This window comes from Nicotiana tomentosiformis, chromosome 12, assembly GCF_000390325.3.
Source record: "Nicotiana tomentosiformis chromosome 12, ASM39032v3, whole genome shotgun sequence".
In the NCBI taxonomy this organism is placed as follows: Eukaryota; Viridiplantae; Streptophyta; class Magnoliopsida; order Solanales; family Solanaceae; genus Nicotiana; species Nicotiana tomentosiformis.
Window position 1 is genome coordinate 5,988,565 of NC_090823.1, and position 27,133 is coordinate 6,015,697.

General features: G+C 38.1%; 1 protein-coding gene across 3 annotated transcripts; it reads left to right on the forward strand.

The window, feature by feature from the left end:
• Positions 1 to 4,445: 4,445 nt before the first annotated feature.
• On the forward strand, positions 4,446 to 8,956 carry LOC104091040 (uncharacterized). Of its 3 annotated transcripts, none has more exons than XR_001968197.3 (4): positions 4,446 to 4,762; positions 7,015 to 8,172; positions 8,260 to 8,378; positions 8,468 to 8,956. XR_001968197.3 is itself a non-coding variant. In XM_018769019.3 (4 exons), the coding sequence occupies exons 2-4, from the start codon at positions 8,139 to 8,141 to the stop codon at positions 8,681 to 8,683; spliced, it is 369 nt and encodes a 122-aa protein (XP_018624535.1). In that variant the 5' UTR covers positions 4,478 to 4,762; positions 6,423 to 8,138; the 3' UTR covers positions 8,684 to 8,956. The 3 variants fall into 3 exon arrangements, 2 of the variants coding, with proteins under 2 accessions (XP_018624535.1, XP_009594596.1); XM_018769019.3 differs by having other exon boundaries at positions 4,478 to 4,762; positions 6,423 to 8,172; XM_009596301.4 differs by having other exon boundaries at positions 4,478 to 4,762; positions 7,659 to 8,172.
• Positions 8,957 to 27,133: the final 18,177 nt, after the last annotated feature.

Here is a 27,133-nt window from a genome sequence, read left to right on the forward strand (position 1 = left end):
ATACAGAAAGTGTTTGACATGGGGAAGAATAGAAGGGGACTCCGAGGTATGCGTACACAATAGATGTACCTTGAAGTCTCCAACAGCTGCCTCGAACTCACGGATAATCGAGCACCTGAATTTGCACGCAACACATGTGTAGAAGAGTAGCATGAGTACACCACAATTGGTACCCAATAAGTACCGAGCCTAACCTCAGTCGAGTAGTGACGAGGTCAGGTCAGGCCCACTGGTATATAATAATAAAAGTAGGAGAATAAGCAGTATAATAAGAGACTAGAGTTCAACAAAGAAAAACACAATGAAATAACAGACAACACGCGGAAATAAGCAACAGGAAATCTCCCGAGATACCATCTCGTAGTCCCAAAAGTAAATATGCAGGGAGAACTCCCGAGGTACCGCCTCGTAGTCTCAAAAGTAAATGTACAAGGAGAACCTGAGGTACCTCCTCGTAGTCTCAAAAGTAAATATGCAGGGGAATCTCCTGGGATACCGTCTAAATAGAGGTCTTCATAAAGCTAGAAGATACCAGAAGTGATAACAAGAAGCAAGCAGAGAGCTTGTGGATCAACCACCGCAAATTTCTCTACAAGATACAAATTCAAGCACTTAATTAAGCTTGTAACGACTCGGCTGGTCGTTTTGAGAGTTATAGCCCTGATCCCTTATCTATTGTTTTCCCCGTGTCTTTTTCTGTTTATGTGTCTTGCCAGGAGGTGTTGGTTGTGGTTTTAAAGTGTTTTGGGACACTTCGTCCCTAAACGGAAGCTTAAGTCTTAGAATTTTGACTGTAGTCGGAACTGTGTGAAAACGACTACGGAATGGAGTTCCGTCGGTTCCGTTAGCTTCGTTGGGTATTTTTGGACTTAGGGGCGTGTCTAGATTTGTGTTTTGGAGGTCTGTAGCTCATTGAGGCTTGAAATGGCAAAAGTCAAATTTTTGGAGATTTTGACAGATAGTGGACTTTTTATATCGGGGTCGAATTCCAATTCTGGAAGTTGGAGTTGGTCCGTAAGATTGAATATGACTTGTGTGTAAAATTTTGGGGTCAATCGGATGTGGTTTTGTAGGTTTCAGCATTAGTTGTAGAAACTAGAAGTTTTAAGTTTATCAAGTTTGAATCGGATGGTGAATTGTGTTTTAGCGATGTTGTGTGATTCGAGGGATCGACTAAGTTTGTATGGTATTTTAGGACTGGTTGGTATGTTTTTTTGAGGTCCCGGGGGAGGGGGTGTGTGTGTTTCAGATGCTTAAAGGATGAAATATTTGACTTATATGCAATTGCCGAAGCTTTGCTAGTTTCTGGTATTTCGCACATGTGGTGGGGAGACCACATGTGCGGGATCACACGTACGGATGAAAGGCGCAGATGCGGAATTTGACAGCCTAAGCTGGGTTCGCATGTGCGGAGATAAGCGCGCAGAAGTGGCCTCGCTTCTGCGGTTGGTCAGTGCGCAAGTGCGGTTAGGGTCGCAGGTGCGACTCCCCTTGTTGCAGGAGCATATCCGCAGGTGCGGCCCTCCTCTTGCAGATGTGGACCCAGGGGACTTAAGTTAAGTCCGCACCTGCGATGGAATTTATGCAGGTGCGGCACCACAAGTGCGGTTGAAGGCTTGCAGAAGCGAGTTTACTGGGTAGAAAAAGGAAAATTTGAAGGTTGATTCCCATTTCGATTTTGGGACTTTGAGAGCTCGGTGTGAGGAGATTTTCAAGGTTTCTTCGAGAATATTGTTGGGGTAAGTGATTCTAACTCGGATTGGACTATATTTCACGAATCTATTATTATTTACATCTTCAAATTAGGAATTTGAGTTGGAAATTTGGGGGAAAATGGTAGAAACTTCATAGGTTATAATTTCGAGTTTTGGAAGGCGATTTGAGGTCGGATTCGAGTAATTATTGTATGGTTAGACTCGTGAGTGAATGGGTGTTCGTATTTTATGACTTTTACTTGATTCTGAGATGTGGGCCCAGGAGACTTTTTGGGACAATTTTCTAAATTCTTGCTTTAGCTTAGATTTCATTGATTAGATTAGTCTCTTATAGCTATATTTATGGTATGTAATTGATTTGGGCTAGATTTGGGCCATTCGGAGCCGGATATTCGTGGGAAGAATATTGCTATCGATTTGATTTAGCTTGGTTCGAGGTAAATAGCTTACCTAACCTTATGTGGGGCAAAAACCATTAGGATTTGGTACTGATATTGCTATGTGAGCACCGTGCACGCGAGGTGACGAGTGCGTACACGAGCTATTTGTTGAAAACCCCGATTTTACTGAGTAATTACTTATTTTCACCTTAATTGAATATACTAGCATGCTTAGTTACCCTGTTAGCCTAGAATAACATGTCTGCGTGCCTTAATTGCTTAACTGAACTCCTTGCAACATGCCTATTAAATTCCTGCTTATTTTCCCGACTTGTACTTAGTCTAGACTGTAGATTATCTTGCTGCACTTATCGTCTGTAATTGATTGCGCTGTGTATTTACCTTGGGACTATGAGACGGTATCCCGGGAGATCCCCATGCATATTTACTTTTGGGACTAGGGAGTGGTGTGGCTCTGCGATTTGATTGGTCTGTTTGAACTGACCAATATCATCTAGACACTTGGCACAACTCTAAAGGTTGTTAATTTGACTTGGTATGCCACACTTTCTTGACACATGACATGATTTCATTGGCTCATTTATTTGGCTTGGATTGCCACGTCACTTGACACGTATCATGATTTTATTAGCTCGTTCTTTTGACTTGGATTGCCACGTCACTTGACACGTGGCATGAGCTTTAAGATGGGCTAATAGCCATTTGGATATTAGGCTAATGAAGTGGGCTTATCATTTAATTTGTAATCCAATTAAATAGACCAACCCAATACATATATATTGGATTTAAATAATTAGTCCAATTTACTAGCCACAATATTTGTTTGGATTAATATCTTGAATTTAATATAGTCCAAATTATTTTATAGATTAAATCCAATAAAATATAAATGCTTACAATATCCCTCTACTTTAAGGCCGTCAGAGTTTACACTTGTGAAAGCTCTAAAGATTAGGCTTGAAGTATATAAGTGATGCCCATAATTTTTTTTATTAAAAATAAAATAAAATAGAATACTAATCTAAATTCTAAAGGGAATTTGTCAATTTAGCTGCTAAGCCCACATATTGATGTTTCCCTTGTCATTTGCTAGTGGTTTGTGAGTTCATATTTTAGCGTTAAAATAATAATGCTTATTGTTTGAATTCACATATTGGAGTCAATCAGCAAATATGTTATTATTTTATCCCCATGTAAAGTCACTGCATGCTTTACCTTTACAAGGATATTACAGTCTTCTACTCGTTTGTGGTTCGGTGAGTGCGTGGCTTAATAAGGAGAATTGATATTTGTTGAGTTTTTATTTAGGGGCGTGAATGAAAGAGTCTATCTCTTGAATTGCTATCTCTTCGTTTTATTTTTTTATTGTCTATAAATTTAGAGGTTTGACCTCATTTTTTATACATAGAAAATCTAAAAACTTCCCCCCTCGTTTCTATATTGTTGCATTATTTTTCAAATAAAATTTAGTGTCAAGTGTGATTTGCTCCGTTTGTTGAGTTCGCTGAAGTTCTGTGATTTATAGTGCACCTATCACATGATAAATATTCTGTTCTATCCTGTGAGGATTTAACCCATAATCTTGAGCAAAAATGAGAGGATTAAATCCCTTAAGGACACACTGTGAATTCAGTGGGATCAAATTTAATTTTGTTCTTCCTATGCATTCTTGTTTCTCTTTTACTTTACAAAATTTTCTGGTTTTGTACATAGATTACTAACAATCTTAAGGAATTTAATTTGATCGAATCATTTTCGGATGGCTGATTGAGAGGAGAATCCGAGCAAAAATCTTTTCCTCTGATGGTTGAGAGAGACGAAATATGCTACTGGATTGAAATTGTGGCTTGTTCCATAATCCCATTTCCATAATTTCAAAAGAAAATGATATTGATATCCAATTTTGTCCCTCCTTTTTTCCAAATTATATCTTTAAACTTCCTATATCACTAATAATATAAGATAGTTATTCTACTATATTTTTAATACAAACTATGCCTATTTGTTATTATTATTAAAACTATTATAGTTATATCTATTATTATTTCCAAAAACACAATTTTCTCTTTATATAATTAATTAGTAATATTTTTTTAATTAAACATCTTATAAATATTTACACTTGTGATGATGTTTTACTTAACAATTAGTGTAAGTTATTTTCTAAATTTAAATTCTAGTTACCATAATTATTTTAAGTAACATTAAATAGTTTAACTAATAATATTATGTAGTATTATATAATGTGGCTAATAAAATTATTTTAAATCTAAATAGAAGCTCAAAGAAATATACAAGGAAGAAAGGAAAATGAACCAAAATCTTAAAAGAACTAGCCCATTTCGGTTAAGCCCATTTACTAGAGAAGTCCAAATTTGTCAACTCATTTAACCCAACTTGAAAGCCCAATTCGCCTAGCCCACACCATAGAATCCTCTAGAATCCTTAACCAAACAACGACGTTACCCTAACTGATCTCTCCTTCTGCTCCTCTGTGTGTAGTAGCAGAAAGCAATTTTGGCTTCATCCCTATTTTGGTAAAAGTTGCGACTTTCCTCAACCTTAACCAGAGAAATGCTCCCCCATTTTTTGTGAAAGTCTCCTGAATCACTTCATCAACATTTGCAGCATGATAAGTCACGAGAGGTTAGATATCTTGTCGTTCTTTTTTTTTGAGATTTAAAATCTTTTCCTTTTGTAATGAATTTTTCTTCATCTATTATCTATTATCTCAAAAGATTTTTGACCGTTATTGAAGGTCTGTCTGGACTCTCAAACGGCTAATTCTAAAAATCTCTCCCAAATTTACTGTTGGGAGAATCCTAAGTTTGGATGTTTTTGGTGGTAGCCACCATTTTGAGCTTCAAGGTTTTTCAGTCGCCTACTTCACTTTAACGGTTTACACGAATTTGCCACTGCTGAAAGCTGTTCAGTCGCCACTCTACCTCTCAAATCTTACCAGCTATGAGAAGCCTTTGTCTCGTTTACTTAACTTGAACAACAGAAGAGCTTCACTCTCAAACACTGCCTAGAATCAAACACAACTCATTAGCCGTTGTTGTCTCTCTTTAAAAACTTCTCTGTCTCTGTTGACTTTAATCATAACAGAGAGATTCTAGTTCGCTCGATTTTGATTCGAATCTGCCTGTGATGAAAGAGTAGATCCGAGATCGACGACCCCCGTTCACTGCCCAACAACAGCGGAGCCGAAGAGTTTCACTTTGAGACTCAACGACGCCGTAACACCACGTGGAGGCTGCACATCCCCGAGTCCCTTTTCCAGCTTTTACCGTGTTTAGACATAAAAAAAAATGCAGATGATAAAATCTTCTGTGGAGCTTGGACATGGCTTCAGATTATTTCACTTTGTTTCACTTATTTTACTTACCTGCTATTGCGACTAACTTATATTTCAGTTATATGTGTTTACTCTTGAACGTAGAATTGTCACCTAATGATTGAACTGTAATTAGCCATTTAGAGTCTTTGCATTGTTTAAAAAGAGCCCGCTTCCTCGCTTTAAGCGAGGAGCACGCTTCAGCACGGTGAAGTGACTCAGGTGTAGAAAAGCGACCACTTTCCACTAAAAATCGAGAAGCGGGAAAGCGAAGCGAAGCGAGAGAAGCATTAAAAACAAAATTTTGTGATTAAACACTGGTCTTTCATTAATCGAACAGCATCGACTATGATTTTAAAGCAGAGACATTGGTCGACTTCTTCTTCATCGATTTCTGAATTTTGAAAGCATTTGAAATAATCAACTAGGGTTCTTCTTCTTCTTCAACTTCAAGTTCAAGTTTTCTTTTTCTTTTTCTTTCACTGTTTAAATGTTCAAAAAATAATGAAATGCTAGCGATTTTTTTTTTATCTTCGGTTCTTTCTCAAAAAATACTTCCCAGTTTTTAACATAGAATTCCTCTAATTTTTATATCCTTTATTCTTAGTTCTTATTGCCTTTCTTATGTGTTATGTAGTTGTTCTTTTAATTGCACCAAAAGAATATAGGAAAGACCCGGCTTGGACTTACTCTGTAAGAGTTAGCGGGACCCGACTTCGACTTCTGAATTTTGAAAGCATTTGAAAGCATCAACTAGGGTTCTTCTTCTTCTTCAACTTCAAGTTCAAGTCTTCTTTTTCTTTTTCTTTCACTGTTTAAATGTTCAAAAAATAAAGAAATGCTAGCGATTTTTTTTTTTTTTACCTTAGGTTATTTTTTAGAAAATACTTCCCAGTTTTTAACATAGAATTTCTCTAATTTTTATATCCTTTATTCTTAGTTCTTATTGCCTTCTTATGTGTTATGTAGTTATTCTTTTAATTGCATCAAAAGAAGATAGGAAAGACCCAGCTTGGACTTACTCTGTAAGAGTTAGCGGGACCAACAAGATGACAATTAGATTTTTTTTTTTGTGATAAGATTTCAAATAGGGGAATATATCGTCAAAAAGCGCATCTAATCGGTGGTGATCCAAATGTCACATCTTGTCCTAAACTTCCATCGCATGTGAAGGAAGAATTGAAAACATTCCTTCAAAAAAAGAGAGTTAAAGACTTAAATGATTCATGAATAAGAATTGTATAATCTTGATGATGACGATGATGAAATAGAAGAAGGTGATGATGCTTCCTCGCTTTCATCAAAATCACAAAAACGGGAAAAGATGCAAACAATGTCTTTTAGTCGTGGATCTACTGGCTAAACCAAAGGTCCTATGGATTGTTACTTCCCGCAAAAATTTGGACATAAGGAAGGAAAAAGTGGTAATCTTCAAATTGATGCCAAAGCAATTTTGAGGGATCATGTAGTTATAATATTTGCGCGGTGGATGTATAATGCATGTCTTCCTTTTAATTGTGTTAATTATATTGACATTTTTTCTGCTTTTATCGAGGCGTAGGCCAATATGGTCAATGAATGAAACCTCCAACTTATCATGAAGTTAGATGTCCTTATCTAAAAAAAGAGGTGGAAAAGGTGAACAAAATCGTGGAGGAGCACAAAGTAGAATGGAACTAGTTTGGTTATTCCATTATGATGGATAAGTGGACGACAAAAAATGAAAAAATAATCATCAATATCTTGTTGAATTCTCCTAAGGGAAGCATGTTTCTTGAGTCTGTTTATGCAAGCAACTCTTCGACTGATTCAACCAAAATGTACTCCTTGTTCAAGAGTACAATAGATTATTGGAGCATAAAATGTTGTTTAAGTTGTCACGGACAACGCCAGTGAAAATGTTAAAGCAGGTGATTTGATGTCTGTTGGGTACCCATATATTTATTGGACTCCGTGTGCAACACATTGTACTAAATTTGATCTTCAGTGATATTTTCAAGGAAAGACCCTTCAGTTCAGTTTTTAATTAGGCAATTAGAGTGTATTCCTATATTGTTCAAAGGCCTTTGTTATTGAATATGATGAAGAGATTCACTAAACAAAGAAGCTTGGTGAAACTTGCAAAGACAAGATTTGCTATTGCTTTCTTGACTTTGCATAGGATGTATGAGCAAAAAAGCAATTTGAAGAAGTTGTTTGTTTCAGATGAGTACACTAACAATACCTATGGAAGGGAAGCTCGAGGGAGAGAATCTGCAGATATTATACATTTTCCTTCATTTTGGAATAATGTGGTTCATGCATTGAACATTGATGGTCTTTTAGTTAAAGCGCTTCGTTTGGTGGATGGGGAGAAAAGGCCACCAATGTGCTACCTTTACGAAGCAATGGATAGAGCAAAGGAGGCTATTCAAGCCTCTTTTAGTGATCAAAGAAAACACAAAAGAGTCTTTGAGATCATAGATAAAAGGTGGGATGGTCAGCTTCATCGCCCTTTGCATGCAGCTGGACTTGTTTTGAACATGAATTGTTTTATGACAATGAAGAGAGGATTCTAGGAGATGAAGATTTGTGGAAGGGATACATTGAATGTATTGAGAAGTTGATACCTGAAGAATCTGTACAAGATAAAATAACAGAGCAATTTAGTACTTATAGGAATGCTAAGCAACTTTTTGGAATAACATGGCGATTAGACAAAGAAAGATGAAGTCACCAGGTGAGCGAGTGCTTATATGTTGCTTTATAGGTAATAAGTTATTTCTTTATCAATATTATGTTTTGAATATTTGTTCTATTTCTACAGTTGAATGGTGGAAGCAATATGGCAATTCCACTCCAGATTTACAAAAGTTTGCCATCAAGGTTCTAAGTCTAACATGTTGCTCATCCGGATGTGAAAGGAATTGGAGCGTGTTTGAACATGTAAGAACTAAGAAGAAAGATTTAGTAAATTGAGATAATTAAATTATATCTCAATTGTCCTAATCTTACTAATTACTTATTATTTGTAGATTCATACCAAAAAGAGGAACAAACTAACCTTGAAGCGTCTCAATGATCTAGTCTTTATTAAGTACAATAGAACATTGATGCGTCGTTACAATGCTCGTAATGTAACTGATCCAATTAGTTTGGACAATATCGATGATGCTAATGAATGGCTAACTGGAGTTCCGAAAGATCATGCGGATGAAGAAGTATTTGAGGAAACTTCTGATTTCACTTGAGGTGATATTGCGGAGGCGCGTGGAATTGGGGAGAGGATTTATGGTTTGAGGGGGAGTACCTTAACTTCAAGTTCACAGAGGAAGGGAAAAGGGGCCGCTACTTTGTCCCTAGTTGATGAAGAAGAAGAATTTGAAGAAGATGACGAGCAATATAATAATGATAGTGGAATACAAGAATTTGACAATCTTGTAGAAGAATATGATACTCATTTTGTGCTTTAATTGATGCTACTCTTTAGTTTTTACATTGAAGTATTGAACATTTGTTTACAATTACATGTGTTGTCTATGCAGTATTTATTTATTTATTTATTTAAGCAAAATGGGGGTTGTCGCTTTTCCTCTCTTCACGCACTTCACAACACTGAGTCTTTGCTCTATGATATATATTCTTAGGGCCAATAACCTAATGGTTTCTCACGTGTCAGTAGTCTAAGGATAATGAATCTTTATAACACTTTAACATTTTGGGGCAGTACCAAGTCATAATTTGGAAAGTTTTCTCTAAGTATTAATCGGTTCTTTACAATGAAGAAAGTATTTTGGGATCTCAGGTTGTTTTTCTAAGTTAATTCATTTTTAAAATCAAGCTCTCAACTACTCCGACTGGATGAGCTGCTGGAGTCTGATACCGGGGAGCCATCTGCTCCGGAGTGTGGGTAGCAAGAGTCTGTGCTCCTCCTCCAGCTTGAGAGACGGCTGGTGCTATGGGAAATGCACAAGTCTGGGCCATCCTCTCCATAAGGCCCACCAAACGGATCAAAGCGTCCTGAAGCACTGGGGTGGCAATGAACCCCTCCGGAAGCTGAGCTGGCTCGAATGGAACAGTCTGGGCTAGAACCTCCTCATCAAACTCTACCTGAGGCTCCACTACTAGGGCTGCTGCTCGGGATCTGGGTTGAGCCCTGCCCCTGCCTCTGGCACAGCCTCGGTCTCGACCCTTACCCCTCGTAGGAGTTGCCACTAGGGGCTCTGGTTGCTGCTGACCTGAAGATGCGGTATGTGTTCTCGCTATCTGCTAGAGAATAAGAGTAGAAGAGTTCAATTAGCATTGATAGAACAAAATCACACGATAGAGAAGAATATAAGTGAAATTTGTTCCTAAACTTCATAGCCTTTGGAAGAAAAGTACAGACGTCTCCGTACCGATCCTCCAGATTTTATTAAGCCTGCTCATGAATTGTGAGACCTAGACAACCTAGTGCTCTGATACCAACTTGTCACGACCCGAAATTTTCACATTCGGGATCGTGATGACGCCTAACATTTCACTTGCTAGGCAAGCCAACATTAGAGAATCATTAAGCCAAGTTTTATACATTTCAGTAAATAAAGTCAAATACGCTAAAACGAAATAAAACGAGTGCGGAATACTATGAATGCCATAATATCTGCTATATTTAGGATATGGAGTCACAACTCACGAGCTATTACGATTTACTACAAACAGAGTCTGAAAGGAAATACACTATTTTGCAAGAAAAGAAACAGTTAAGTAAAGTGACTAGAAAGGGACTCCAGGGTTTGCGGATGCCGACAAATCTACCTTGGGTCTCTTGTCGAATGAGTCCAGCTGCTAACCTCATGATCAGCTCGGGCCGACACCAATATCTGCACAAGAAGTGCAGAGTGTAGTATGAGTACAATCGATCTCATATAGTCTATAAGTGTCGAACCTAACCCCGACGAAGTGGTGACGAGGCTAAGGCGGATCACTCACACTACAACGTGTACGCAATATAAATAATATAGACAGAAAAGGAAATGCAGAGCGAAGTAGATCAGTCAATCGAAAACGATAGCTACAACTTCAGGAATAAGTCAACGACGTTCAGAATATACCAATCCTTAAGTGCAAAAGGGAAATACCGTAAGACTATCATATCCCAAAGGAAATATAAACACACAGGTTGTTGCGGCGCGCAACCCGATCCCAGCATACGTCACATTGTCCTCCCTTATTTCCTCATAACAACATGAATAACAATGAATATATATAAGTGTTATGGCGCGCTACCCGATCCCACCATATCACAATATCATAATCATAGTTCACCCTTATTCCACCAAAATAATCCACTCTTATTACACCTGTTGCGGTGTGCAACCCGTTCCCATCGTACAATATAGATTTACCCTTATTCCACCTTAACATACCACCCTTATTTCACCTGTTGCGGCGTGCAACCCAATGCTACCATATCAATATCAAGTACTCAATATGCACAGTAAAACTCACATTTCAAATCACAGAAAATCGTTTACAATTCCTAAACACCAAACTGAAATAGATAGGACACCTTGTACAACATGATAATCCGCATAAGTAATACTACGCAGCGAGACCAATCCAGAATTTACAACTAGAAGGTACAAATAAACCAACTTGAGCAAATAGTAGGAAATCATGAAAATTATGGAAAGAACTAATATCGTGGACAGGGGGAAACAATGACTAACATGTTGCAATTAGGCATGAGAACGCATTTTGAGCATATAAAAACTAAGACAGGGAAAGAGATAATCTAAGAAGAACGGGGAAACAGGGAAAACAGATAATTCGGCGGTGCATAAGCACTTGTCACTTCACATATACGCCGCTCACATCAAGTTCACGTAGCACATAGTTTGAGGGTTCCTAATTCCCTCAAGTCAAGGTTAGACACAACACTTACCTCGCTTCAAAGACCACTCACTGCTCAATCACAGCTTTGACTCTCAAACAAGCCTCAGAACCAATAGAATCTAGCAAATTATCAACCAAACGATTTAAATTAAGCCTTATGAACTACCCCATGATTGCAAAGAATTCAATTTAGGCCATTTTTGAAAAGGTCAACCAAAGTCAACCCCCATGCTTGCTTGGTCCAATCCTGAAGTTGATTACCCATTCTATCCCGAGCCCGGTTATTTAATCTGCTTTGTAATTCGACCTCAATTTGAGGTCTAAATCCCCAATTTACCAAATCCTTAATTTCTACCCAAAACTCCCAATTCCACCATGAAAACACTAGATTTTAGGTTAAAAACTTGTGAAATGTAATGAAAGATTGAAAGGAAATACGTTAGAATCACTTACCGATGATTTGGGGGAGAAAGAGTCTTGGAAAAATCGCCTCTAGGGTTCTAGGTTTTGAAAATTTGAAGAATGAACCAAAAATGCCGTCTAAGTTAAGTTTTGATCAGTTGCAGATGTCGCATTTGTATTTGCGAACCCCGCAAATGCGAGAAATCCATCACATTTGCGAAGACTCAAACCTCTGCAATCATCGCATTTGCTATGAAAAGTTCGCAAATGCGAATACTGACTTATCGCAAATGCGACCAATCGATCGCATTCACAACTAGATGTTTGAATCACGTCAAACCAACTTTGTTTCTCACCAAATTTGACAGACAAGTCATAAATGTACTATTGGACCTATACCGGGCTCTGAAACCAAAATACGGACCCGGTATCCAAAAGTCAAACATCGATCAAACATTTCAAGTTCATTAAGTCTTAAACTTTTAAATTTCTATAAAATGCGATAATTCGGGCTAGAGACTTCCGAATTAGATTTCGGACATACGTCCAAGTCCCAAATCATGATACAGACCCATTGGGATAGTCAAAACATGAATTTGGGTCCGTTTGCTCAAAATGTTGATCGAAGTCAACTCAAGTATATTTTAAGGTAAAATTTCATATTTTTCTCAGTTTTTAACATAAATGCTTTCCAGAAAGACGCCCGGGTACGCAAATCGAGGAAGGCTGAAATAAGATATTTAAGGCTTTGTATCACAGAATTCGATTTCAAAACATAAGATGACCTATCAGGTCATCACATTCTCCACCTCTAAAACAACCGTTCGTCCTCGAACGGACATAGAAAAATACTTGAACTGGTGAAAATGTGGGGATATTTACTCCGCATGTCCGACTCGGACTCCTAAGTAGATGCCTCGACGGACTGACCTCTCAACTGCACTCGAACCGAATGATAACTCTTCGACCTCAACTGACGAACCTGCTAGGCTAGAATAGCCACCGGCTCATCTTCGTAAGTCAAATCCTTCTCCAACTTGACAGAGCTGAAATCTAACACATGGAACAGATCGCCGTGATACTTCCGGAGCATGGACACATGGAATACCGGATGAATTGCTGATAACCCTGATGGCAACACAAGCCTGTAAGCCACCTCTCCCACTCTCTCCTAAATCTCAAAGGGACCGATATACCTAGGGCTCAAATTGCCCTTCTTTTCAAACCTCATTACACCCTTCAAGGGTGATACCCAGAGCAACACTCTCTTCCCGACCATGAATGCATCATCACGAACTCTACGGTCTGCATAATTCTTCTGCTTGGACTGCGTTGTGCGAAGTCGATCCTGAATAATCTTGACCTTATCCAAGGCATCCTGTACTAGATCTGTACCCAACAATCGAGCCTCATCCGGCTCGATCCACCCAACTAGCGATCGACACCGCCTACCGTATAATGCCTCATAGGGAGCCATCTAATTGCTCGACTGGTAGCTGTTGTTGTATGCGAACTCTGTAAGGGGGGAGAGCTGATCCCACGATCCTCCGAAGTCTATAACACATGCGCATAACATATCCTCCAATATCTAAATAGTGCGCTCGGACTATCCGTCTGTCTGAGGATGAAACACTGTGATTAACTCAACCCGCGTGCCTAACTTACGCTGTCATTCCCTCCAGAAGTGCTAGGTGAACTGCGTACCTCGATCAGAAATGATAGACACGGGCACACTGTGAAGACAAATGACCTCACGGAAGTAGATCTTAGCTAATCGCTCTGAAGAATAGGTTACTGCCACCGGAATGAAATGAGCCGACTTGGTCAGCCTGTCCACAATGACCCAAACTGCATCGAACTTCCTGAGTCCGTGGGAGTCCAACAACAAAATCCATCGTGATACGCTCCTACTTCCACTTAAGAATCTCCATCTTCTGAAGCAAATCACCAGGTCTCTGATGCTTATACTTTACTTGCTGGCAATTTAGACAGCAAGCTAGATAAGCAATTATCATTCCTCATCATCCTCCACCAATAATGCTGCCGCAAGTCCTGATACATCTTGCCGGTGCCCGGATGAATGGAATACCGAGAACTATGGGCCTCCTCAAGAATCAACTCACGAAGTCCATCCACATTAGGCACACAAACATGACCCTGCATCCTCAAGACTCCGTCATTTCTACGCATACACTAGCTTTTGCGGTTGGCCTTGCGTTTCTGCGCACAAGTTGCCGCTTCTGTGGCCCTTCTCAACTCCCCCTCCAGTCGTTTTTGCAACAAAATCCTCGCTTCTGCGAGGTTGCACTTGCGCCCATAATTCCGCAGGTGCGTTTCCAACAGCTGCTGCCATTTTCCAGCAGTTTCCTTCAAGTCCAAATTGCTTTGTTAACCTTCCGAAATCCACCTGAGGCCCTTGGGTCCTTAACCAAATATACCAACATGTCCCAAAATATAATATGAACTTAGTCAAGGCTTCAAACCACGTCAATCAACACCGAAATTACGAATCGCGCATCAAATCGAATTATGAGTTTTCAAATCTTCCAACTTTTATATTTTGCGTCGAAATGTATCAAATCAATACGGAATGACTTCAAATTTTGTACACAGGTCATAAATGACGTAATGGAGTTGTTCCCATTTCCGGAATCGAAATCCTACCTCGTAATAAAAAATTCAACATTCGGTTGAACTTTCCGAAAATCTTCTATTTTTCAACTTTCGCCAAAATGCGTTGAATTGTCCTACGGATTTGAAAATCCAAATCCGGAGATACGCCTAAGCTCGAAATCACCATACGAAGCTATTGACATCATCTAAATTCCATTCCGGGGTCGTTTGCTCAAAAATCAAACTCTCCAGTCAACGCTTTCCATTTAAGCTTATAAATAAGAACTGTTCTTTTAATTTATTTTCGAATTTTTCGAAAATCAAACTTGACCACACCTGCGGGTCATAAAACATATTACAAAGCTGTTCTAGACCTTAAGTCACTGAACGTGATATTAATTCATAAAACGACATGTCAGGTCGTTATAAGGTCACATTCATAACATAATCTTTTTAATCATATCATTTCATATTTACTCATTATATTCTTCCATTGATAACTAATCTATCTGTCTATTTATACTGTTATAAAAAAATAAAGCTCCAAACACAACATTAATACTCATTGTTTTAATATATTCTCACTGTATTTAACTTAAATCTACAAATAATCAACTAAAATGACAAGTACACTACAGTCCATGTTGTTGGGACACATCTATCCAGACAATCATATACTATGGTACCTACTTTAATATGTAGTCTGTGGTCTCCACTTTGGCCGCAATTTTCTTATACTCATTAATACTTGTTCACTATATACAAGTAATGTTATTTTTTGTGAAGGACGCGATTTTAACTAAAGAGAAAAACGTAATTATTTAGCCAATTATTGAACAATTCAATAAGAGAAAGAAATCATAGATATTACTCCATTCAATCAAGCATCATATCCTTTCTTTTAAACAAAAACATCATAAAAACTCAGGAGAAGCGCATGTGCCTCTACTTTCAATCTCTTATATATGTCTAAAAAATATAAATTGTAATAAAAAAAGGGAGGACAGTAAATTAGCTAGCTCTTGTATAAAGGAAGTAATGGATCCAAGCCTAGTCGACGAAATGCTTTTTTCTTTCTTCCCAGGTATCACAGAACTGGATCTACCCTTTCTGCCCAAAATCTCATGTCCTCAAATGCATCTTCCAACCTGTTGAAAACCCAATAGAGGATCTTCACAGAAGGAATCAGGTAGAGGAAAAACACAAGAGGCATAAGAGACTCCGGCAACAACAGCGAGCCAGTGCTTACAATTGAAAGAAAGGCGCAAAATTCCAGATCAAATGGAAGATAACGCGCATATGCTTGATATACCCTAGGACATTTCACTTTGATTCCAAAGAGGCACCATAGCATCACCAAAGTGCCTACAATTATTCGGATGATGATGTAATGCTCTTGAAATAGATTTTGCTGGCCGCCTTGAAATATAAGCGGTAGCAAGGCAATGAAAAGAGCTATTATCGTTGCAGAAAATGTGAGGATCAGCGGATCCACGATTGATTTGATGAGCTTTCAATTGACTTACTTGCACGTACAAGAAGAATATTGTGTGAAGATTAAAGAAGAAAATTGTGAAGAAGAGTCGCTTGATTCGATGATATATATAGAAAAATAAGCGTGTTACAGGATGCACGACCATATGCAGGGGGCACTGCAATGATGTAAGATTCTGCAATGATTATTGTCCAGGGGGCACTGCATATGGTCGCCCGTCCTGTAACGCGCTTTTCCCCTATATATATATATATCATCGAATCAAGCGACTCTTCTTCACAATATTCTTCTTGTAAGTGCAAGTAAGTCAATTGAAAGTTCATCAGATCAATGGCTGATCCTCACATTTGCTGCAACAATAATAGCTCTTTTCATTGCCTTGCTACCGCTTAAATTTCAAGGCGGCCAGCAAAATCTATTTCAAGAGCATTAAATCATTGTCCGAATAGCTGTAGGCGTTTTGGTGATGCTATGGTGCCTCTTTGGAGGCACCTGCGCTTTTCATGATGTTTTTGTTTAAAAGAAAGGATATGATACTTTATTGAATGGAGTAATATTTATGGTTTCTTTCTCTTATTGAATTGTTCAATAATTGGCTAAATAATTACGTTTTTCTCTTTAGTTAAAATCTTGTCCTTCACAAAAATAACACTACTTGTATATAGTGAACACGTATTAACGAGTATAAGAAAATTGCGACCGAAGTGAAGACCACCGACTACATATTAAAGTAGGTACCATAGTATATGATTGTCTGGATAGATGTGTCCCAACAACCTGAACTGTAGTGTACTTGTCATTTTAATTGATTATTTGTAGATTTAAGTTAAATACAGTGAGAATATATATATTAAAACAATGAGTATTAATGTTTTGTGTTTGGAGCTTTATTTTTTTTATAATAGTATAAATATACAGATAGATTAGTTATCAATGGAAGAATATAGTGAGTAAATATGAAAGGATCTGATTAAAGAGATTATGTTATGAATGCGGTCCTATAACGACCCGACTTGTCATTTTATGAATCAACCCCCCGTTCAGTGACTTAAGGTCTCGAGAAGCTTCATAATATGTTTTATGACCCGCGGGTGTTGTCGAGTTTGATTTTCGGAATATTTGGAAATAAATTAAAAGAACAATTCTTATTTATAAGCTTAAATGAAAAGCATTGACCGGAGAGTTGACTTCTGAGCAAACGACCCTGGAATGGAATTTTAATGATGTCAATAGCATTGTATGGTGATTTCGGACTTATGCGTATGTCCGGATTTGGATTTGGAAGTCCATAGGACAATTCGACGCATTTTGGCGAAAGTAGGAAAATAGAAGATTTTCAAAAAGTTCGACCGAAGGTTAAATTTTTTATTACGAGGTCGAATTTCAATTCCGAAAATTGGAACAACTCCAATACTTCATTTATGTCTTGTGTACAAAATTTGAAGTCATTCCGGATTGATTTGATACGTTTCAGCGCAAAATATAGAAGTTGGAAGATTTGAAAAACTCATAATTCGATTTGATGTGCGATTCGTAATTTCGGCGTTGTTTTGACGTGGTTTGAAGCCTTGACTAAGTTCGTATTGTATTTTGGGACATGTTGGTATATTTGGTTAAGGTCTCGAAGGCCTAAGGTGGATTTCGGAAGATTTACAGAGCAATTTGTACTTGAAGGAAACTGTTGGAAAATGGCGGCAGCTGTTGGAATCGCACCTGCAGAATTATGGGCGCATGTGCCACCTTGCAAAAGCGAGTATTTCATTGCAGAAGCGACTGAAGAGGTAGTCGAGAAGGGCCGCAGAAGCGACAACTTGTGCGTAGAAGCGCAAGGCCAACTGCAAAAGCGACCATATGCACAGAAGCGAGCGATGGCCTCACACCTGCGATCACGCAGAAGCGAAAATTCTTCTGCAAGTGCGAGATGGAAGTGGACATCGCAAAAGCGAGAATTGTTGCGCAAAAGCGAGCTTGCAGGTGTGACAAATTGTCCACAGGTTCGAAACTGGGCAGAAACATAAGGATTGAACTTGGTCATTTTTCTGTTCTCGTTTTGGATTTTTGGAGCTCGGATTTAGGGGATTCTGGAGGGAGTTTTTCACAAGCTTGGTTGGAGTAAGTATTCTATATCCTAAAGTGATTATATTTCATGAATCTATAGTTATATTCATCATTTATTTCGAATTTAAATGGAAGAAATCAAGATTTTTGTAAAACGTTTAAAAAACGAAAATTCAAGATTTGGAGGACGATTTGTTATTAGAATTCGATAAAATTGGTATGGTTGAACTCGTATCAGAATGGGTGTTCGAATTTCATAAAATTCGGTGGGGGTTCCGAGAGGCAGACCCCGCGTTAACTTTTATTGACTTTTTAGAATAAATTTTTAAGTCAAAGTTTTATTATCTGGAATTGTTTCCGATGAATTTTAGTGAAGTTATACAATTAATTTGGATAGATTTGAGCAGTACGGAGGTAAATTTGAGCAAGAAGGCGATTTTGGATTATCAGTATAATTTCAGAAAGGTAAGTATCTTGCCTAATCTTGAGTGAGGGAGTTACCCCTTAGGCATCGAGTCTTATATGTCATTTGCGAAATGTGAAAAGCCGTGGACGTGCGGTGTCGAGTACCTACTCAGGCTTTTATTAAATTCTCTATTTTGTCATGCCTCAATTCGTGTTTGTTGAATTTATTTTTATATTACAATTTGATGTGATTATTACTTGTATATTTATGTGGATTCCGTGAATTGATGATTTGATATTTCTTGGAAATTAATTTCATTATGGATTTTCCATCTGCAAAGAATTAAATAAATAAGCTTAATAAGAGGTGTTTATATCATTATTAAGAATTTGGATTAATGAAGGCGTTGACCTATACTGAGTTTTTTCCATCTATGATGATCACTTTGAGGTTTTATATAAGTTGTGTTGAGCCTTGGGCTATTTGTCGAGAAATTTATTGATTTTGCTACATCTTTGGAATTTGGTTGTGGTCAGGAGGCAAATTGTGATCTGAATTGTTGAATTGTGTTGTCGTTTAAACACTACCTTGCTTGTTAATGATATACATGTGCTTGGTAAGGAAGATTGTAAATCACGAAGGATGATGTCGTGCCATTTGAGAGTGTAAAACATGAAGGGTTATGTCGTGCCATTTCATTTATATTATCAGGTGATGATGAGAGTAATAGCACGAAGGGTGTTTTCGTGCAGGTGAGGACAAGGAACATACATTATATTGTGATATATTTTTGTTGTGTATACATTCATGCCTTTATCTTGAGCTATTATTGTGCACTTATATTTTCTGTGTGACTTGTAGTCGTGGTTGCTTCATGTGTGCCTCCCACTTTATTTCTTTTATTGTTATTGGAATTTCCCCCACCTAGTTGGTACTGTTATATGTAAGCATGGTGAGAAAGAGATAAATGCACGAAGGGTGTTGCCATGCCAATTGATTTGATCTACATATATACATTGGGTGAGAATGAGACAAGTGCACGAAGGTATTTCCGTGCTATCTAATATGATATATTGAATATATTTCTCACACCAGAAAAATTAAATGAGGTGTCACTTGGTGACTTTTACTTGAAAGAATTATATTCGAAATATATTTATTTGAAAGGAGTATATTCGAAATATATTTATTGGAAAGTATTATATATTTATTGGAAATATATTTATTGAAAAGCATATAGGCGAAAGCTTTATATTTGAAAGACTTGATTAATTGGTTGTACTTGTATTCATTATTTGTTGAGCAATATTATGGCGTTCTTGTTGCCCTGTTGCGTATATCACTGATTGCTTAGTGTTGCCATTATTGTTATTTGTTTCCTATTATATTTTGTATACTATTTTGCACATGTTATTAGACTAGTGAGTGTCTTGACTGTACCTCGCCACTACTCCACTGAGGTTAGTCTTGCTACTTAGTGGGTACCAATTGTGGTGTACTCATACTATACTTCTGCACATTTTTGTGCAGAGCCAGGTATTAGAGATATCGGACTCAGACAAAGTTAGAGTGTGACCGCAAGAATTCAAGGTAGAGCTGATTGATCGTCACAATCTCTTGGAGTCTTTTCATTTTATGGTACTGTTAATTATTAATCAAACAATATTGAGTATTCGATTATTGAGATCATTTCATGTATTCAATTCGAGTTCGTGACTCAGTATTACCAGAGGTTGTTTGAATATTTTCGATGTTGATTTCGACATGTGTATTCGATTATCTATTTAATTATTTTTTTTGGCTTGAGTTGTAATTATAATCGACTTACTTAGTCTTAGAGACTAAGTGCTATTACGACGCCTGTGGTGGGATTTTGGGGTCGTGGCAAGTTGACATCAGATTTCTAGGTTCATTAGTTCTATGAGTCACGAACGAGTCTAGTTGAATCTTGTGGATCGGTACAGAGACGTTTGTACTTTTCTTCGAGAGGCTACAAAACTGTTAGGAAATTTCAACTTCTTTCATTCATATCGTACAGAATTTGAGCATTTGTATCTCTATTCTCTCACAAATGCGAGGACACGTGCTACCGAGTCAGTTGAGCAAACACTCACGTATACTGCTAGAGCCGCAAGAGGCCGTGGGTAAAATAGAAGCAGAGGTAGAGGCCGAATAAGGGCACGTGTTGCAGCTAGAGCACCTGTCAAAATAACAATTGAGGAGCCACCAGTAGCTCCGGTTGGGGGACAGGCACCAAAAGCACCAGTTGTTACCCCCGGACTTCAAGAGACTTTAGCACAGTTCCTGAACATGTTTGGTACATTAACTCAAGTAGAGATGATCTTCGTTGCACCAAATATTTCACAGATTGGGGGAGGTGCTCAGACTCCTACCGCCTGTACTCCAGAGCAGCATGCCTACATTGGTCAGGTTCTGGGTGTGGTGCCGGTACAACCTGTTATTCCGGTCATGTCTGAGGTCAGGCCAGAGGCATTAGAAGAAGAACAAAAGGTGCTTGAGAGGTTTAAGAGATATAGTCAACCTACTTTAGTGGCATAATTGCCGGGGATGCCCTGGAATTTCTAGAATAGTGCCACCGTATTCTCCGTACCATGGGTATTGTAGAATTGAGCGAAATTTCCTTTACTACATTTCAATTGTCAGGAGTAGTGTATCAATGGTGGCAAGTTTATGAAGAGGATAGACCAGTCGATGCAACAATACCAACTTGGACTCAATAGACCAGAGTTTGAATGATTGCGTTAGGGCACCATGACGGTGTCAGAATATAATATCAGGTTCAGTGAGTTAGCCCGTCATGTACCTATCTTGGTTCCTATAGTTAGAGAGCGAGTTCACATATTCATTGAAGGGCTTGATTATGATTTTAAAATACGTATGGATCGAGAGTTGCAGACTGACATTCCATTTCAGCAAGTAGTAGAGATTGTTAGGATGTTAGAACATGTTCGAAGTGATGAGAATGAGGCTAAGGAGGCCAAAAGGTATCGGAACTCTGGAGGATTTAGTGGATTCTACTCTGCAGCTATGACTCATCATGGCGGAGTCTCGGGCAATAAGTCAGCCTAGTTCGCAATTCAGAGTACTCCTACTGCTCCAGTTAATACTTTTAGTGCACCACCGACATGTGGTTCTTACAGTGGTTATTCCAGTTATTCGGCAGAGACTCAGTATGAGCAGCCGCGCCTGCAGAGGGGTTGTTATGAGTGTGGTGGTACTAGATACACCAAGAGAAATCGTCCCATACTTGGGAGTGGTGGATTTCATCAGAGCACTCAAGTTACAAGCTTTATTCTAGTTAATACTCCACGGGCACAACCAGTTAGGGGTGGAGGACATGCGGGTAGAGGTTGCCTAAGAGGTGGAGGCCCGACCCATTGATATAATTGCTATGATTTGGCTGTGAGGCCGATACATCAGATAATGTTGTTATAGGTATGAATCAATTTACAATAAAAGGAGCACTATTCTTATTTTGATTCGATTCCGATTATCTTGGTGAGAACTCCTTTCATGCTCCTTATATGGTGGATTAGTGAATTTGTACTGCACTCCCATGTTTATCCATGTGGGGAGATTTTATGGTATTAGCCTGTGTGTATCATTGTGTTTTGTACATTATTGTGGGTTATAAGTCCAAAATATGACTTCTTATTACTCACTATAGTGGGTTTTGATGTGATTTCGGGATAATTGATTACAATTTTATGAATTATATGCCCTACGGTATGGGGGTTCATTATGTGTTGTGAAGATTGTTTACGAAATTGATTGAAAAGAAGAAAGAAAGAAAATTGAAAATTTCAGTTGGTAGAATGTGCAAAATACTTGTGATTCGGAGTTGAGGACGAGATCCTCGCATTTTTATATGGTGTGTAATAATTAAACTGGGCTATAAGCCGTAGTTTATTTAATAATTCTTTTATGTGTTTCTGTGCATATTTGTCCATAATTGTGAGAAAAATATTGAGTTTTAGTATACGAGGTGAGTGCCCAGTCGGCATTAAATGTGACTCGTTAAGTGTGATAAATAGTTATGAGGTCTTCATGTATAACATTTTGTTGTCAGTGTTGTGAAAATTCGAAACGAGGTTTTGGTTAATATGAGGTTAATTGATGATGCTGGAATTAATTATGAACTACTTTTAAGACCAGAGATGTGGTGATGGGCATACATATGATGTGCTTCATGTCCTGATATCATTATGATAATGTAGTGCTTGTAATGTTGATATTAGTGTTATATATATATATATATATATATATATATATACACATTGTGGTGCTTTGTTGGGTTGTGGATGTTGTTAGGAGTTGTTTTGGTGTTAATCTGGCAGGTGGATAACCCAATTACAAGGGAGATGTCACGACTCAATTTTTCCTCTGTATGACATCGTGGCGGCACGTAGTCTCTACGACTAGATAAGCCTAGCATCTGCGGAATAATAAAATGAAAATATAAATTTAACAACTAACTGTAGCAATAACAACATAACTAGGTATCATGCCTCTTGACATGTACAATAATCAACTATTCATAAATATACACAACAATCCCAAAATTCGGAACATCGTGAATCACAAAATAAAGAAGAAAGTTTAGTGTTTGCGGACATGTGGAAGAGTAGAAGGGGACTCCGAGGTCTGCGGACGCGATGGATATACCTTGAAGTCTCCAAAGCTGTCCCGGCTCATTGATAGTGCGGTTGATAAGGAGCACCTGGATCTGCATACGAAAAATATGTGCAGAGAGCAGTATGAGTACATCACAATCGGTACCCAGTAAGTGCGAAGCTTAACCTCGGTCGTGTAGTGACGAGGTCAAGTCAGATCCCTACTGGTATATATATATAAAAATATATATATATATATATATATATATATAATAAAAACAAGACAAGATGAAATAACGCAGTAAAAATAAGGACCGAAATTTAGCAAGAATGAAAACATAGAAAGGTAACAACTCAGTACACAAAGTTATCAACATGGATCTCCCGAGATAACGTCTCGTAGTCCCAAACGTAAATGTGTAGGGGGATCTCTCGGAATATCTTTCCGTAGTCCCAAAGTAAATATGCAAGACAGGGGGATCTACCGGAATACCGTTCCGTAATTTCAAAGTAAATATGCAGGGGATCTCCTGTAATACCGTTCCGTAGTCCTAAAAGTAAATACACAGCACACACAATAGAATTAACATCTACAACACGAAATCTTATAATTTAGACTAAGTACAAGTCAAGGAAAAATAGAATCACATACAAGGAGTTTTATTTAGGGCAATGGAGTTCTAAAAGTCAAAATGACCGGTTGAGTCATTACAATTTTCGATGTTCATTTCGACATGTGTATTTGATTATATATTTAGAATTGTTTTTTGGCTTGAATTGTATTTATAATCGGCTTACTTCGTATTAGAGACTAAGTGCCATCACGACGTCTGTGGTGGGATTTTGGGTCGTGACAGGCCCAAGATAGCAAAGGTGGTGAAAGTTGATCCATTAGGAAGAGAAATAGGCCCAAATATCCGCCAAAGAACCTATCAAATGACTTTTGGGACCCTGGCTAAGATAAGACTAATATGGATATAAAATGGGGAAGTTGTGGGGAAGATCCTTATGGAAATACTGAGTCTTTTCTTTAATTTGATTTAGCTCTTGTTGGAGCACTCTGGAACCTCCCTCCTTTCTTGTTTTCCTTTTTAATTCCTTTTCCTTGTTTCCGATGTTGTTTGTCGTTGGAATCAATCTCTATCTTCTTCAGTAAATATGGATCCATTACAGATTAACAATTAAGGAGCACACACTATAGAATCCACATATTTATTATACTTATTTAATTTGACCAATTAATGTATATGAACATGAGAAGATAAAACTAAAAAAGAAAAATCACCTTCACATGTTTGGAAGAATTGTATCATTGGTTTGACCTAAGAATAATTAAGGAGCTTAATATCAGTCTAGAAAAAAGAACAATCCATTTTACTCGAATTAACAATGAGTATGCCAAGGATTAAAATAATATACAATGAGGTTATGTAAAAGTTAAGAGGATAAAGAAAAACGTTCTCAGCCACTTCTTATATACAGACTATCTAAAATATATGGTGTCACGATCCAAAATCCTAACCTGTCATGATGACGCCTATCTCAGTACTAGGCAAGCCGACAATATCAATAACCCACGATTTCCTTTAAATTTAAAAACGTAACGTTTAATACAATACCAAAGATCTAGCAATTTTTGATACAACACTCCCAAAACCTGGTGTCACTAAGTACATGAGCATCTAATATGAGTACAAGTCTAGAAAATATGGTCTATAATAGTCTGAGACCAAATATAGTAAACACGGAGATAGAGAAGGAGAGACAAGGTCTTCGGAACACGGCAGCTACCTCAAAATCTCCTGAAAATCAACCGCGTGAAAGGATCAACACCCGCTATGTCCGGGAACACCTGGATCTGCACACGAAGTGCATGGTGTAGTATGAGTACAACCAACTCAGTAAGTAACAATAATAAATAAGGAACTGAAGATAGTAACAAGCTACACAATTATGGTTCATTTCCAGTAATTCCAGCAAAGAATAGACATGCTATCAAATCTGGCAGTTTAATGTCAAATCAATTTTTATACAGTTCCTGTTCATGTAATCCGTATATCAACAATCTTTCAGAGATTTCACAACAATGACAAATAGCAACTAAGTGCAACAACAAATGGAAATCAAGTACAACCTCTTAGGACAACAATCACTCACTGTGCTTCCAGCCATCATCACTCACTCTCAATGGGTACCCGCGCTCACTGGGGTTGTACAGACTCCGGAGGGGCTCTTACAGCCCAAGCGTTATAATCTGCATGGACAACTCACGTGCTGCACGGACAACTCATGTGCCATAATATAAATATCTGGATTCGCACGGCCAACTCACGAGCTATAGTATAATATAAGGATCTGCACGGCCAACTCACGTGTTGCACGGAAAACTCACGTGCTATAGTCAATATTTCACAATCAGGCCCTCGGCCTCACTCAGTCATAAATCTCTCTAGTCTCTCGGGCTCTCAATAATCATGAAATCAGCCCAAACAACAATGATATGATGTATTATTAATAATAACAGAGACTGAGATAAAATGTGCAAGTAACAACTACGACTCAGTACATATAACATTTAGCAGGCAATTCAACAAGTACGCGACCTTTGTGAATCTCAACAGTACTATCATATAGCCTAAGCATGACTTCTAACATAATTTACAGTTAAATTTTTTCAACACATAGATAGCATATATCTAACAACAAATTATTCAACTTTACAATTTTTCGGGACAGACCAAGTCACAATCCCTTTGGTGCACGCCACACGCCCGTCACAAAGCATGTGCGTCACCTCCAAAATAATCACATGATACCAAAATCTGGGGTTTCATACCCTCAAGACCAGATTTAAAACTGTTACTTACCTTAGAGAATGAAGTTCTTTACTCTGCTATGCCTTTGCCTCACAAATCGGTCTCCGAATGCCTCGAATCTAGTCATAAATAATTCGATTCAGTCAATACCAATTATTGTAATTAATTCCATAAGGAGATACTAATATTTCCAATAAAATCCGAAATTAACTCAAAATGTTTTTATGGGGCCCACATATAGGAACCCGACAAAAGTTACTGAATATGAACGCTCATCCAACCACGAGTCCAACCATACAAATTTCACCAAAATCTGACACTAACTCGACCCTCAAATCTTCAATTAAAATGTATGAAGATTTCTACCATTTTCAACTCAATCCTTACCCTTTTGAACTTAATAATATTTCCACAACCTTATTGGTATGTATACATGATACTCCACACCCAAGAATCATACTATCAATCACCCATCTTTACTCCAAATCCGAAATTAAAGAATTAGGGAAAGAAATTCTTACCTCTTTGAAGCCCTATCAAGATCCTTGTGAAATCTTCAAACCTTGAACAAGAATTGATGGATAAATGACCAAGTCTTCGCTTTCTCTCTCTAAAATGCTCTCACCTCTCTCTAAAATATCAGATTTTGGCTAAAAAATGAGCTTCAAGGGCTATAAATGGAAGTTGGGTCGGGTAAAAAATTAGAAAGAATGGAAGCTCCGATGCAGTTATGCGATCGCATAACAGGTATGCGGTCCGCATGTCCGCCGCAAAATTTCGCCTCCAAAGCTAGGCGTTTCTGACCCGGTCTGCGGTCATTATGCGGCCCACATACTTGTTTTGTGGTCGCATAATGCACCATAAAACAGGCCTGTGGTCGCATAATGCACCCCAGATTTTCCTCAAATCTTACCCCTCTCCTGATCCACTTTGCGACCATTATGCGGTCCGCAGAGTGATTTTGCGACCGCATAGTGGTCGCAGAAATGACCTATTTTCGATAAAAGTTTCCTTAACTCATCGGTGCATTGTTCAGCCTAATTGATCTACCTCGGCACCACCAAACCTTAATTTCCTTAGCAAAATTCCTCCGGGTTCGTTACACATAAGTCAACATCCGGTCAACCTTTCCAACTTAAATTCAAAACCTTGAAACTAAGTGCTCCAAATCATTTCAAAATCTCACCAGACCCAAACCAATTACCCCGACAAGCCAAATAACAAATGTAATTCACAATTTGAGTAGTAAATGGGGGAACGAGATTGCAATAGTCAAAACGACCGACCGGGTCGTTACATTCTCCCCCTCTTAAACAAACGTTAGTCCTCGAACGGGCTTAGAATCATACCTGGAGTTTTAAATAGATGTGGATATTTGCTCTGCATCTCCTGCTCAATCT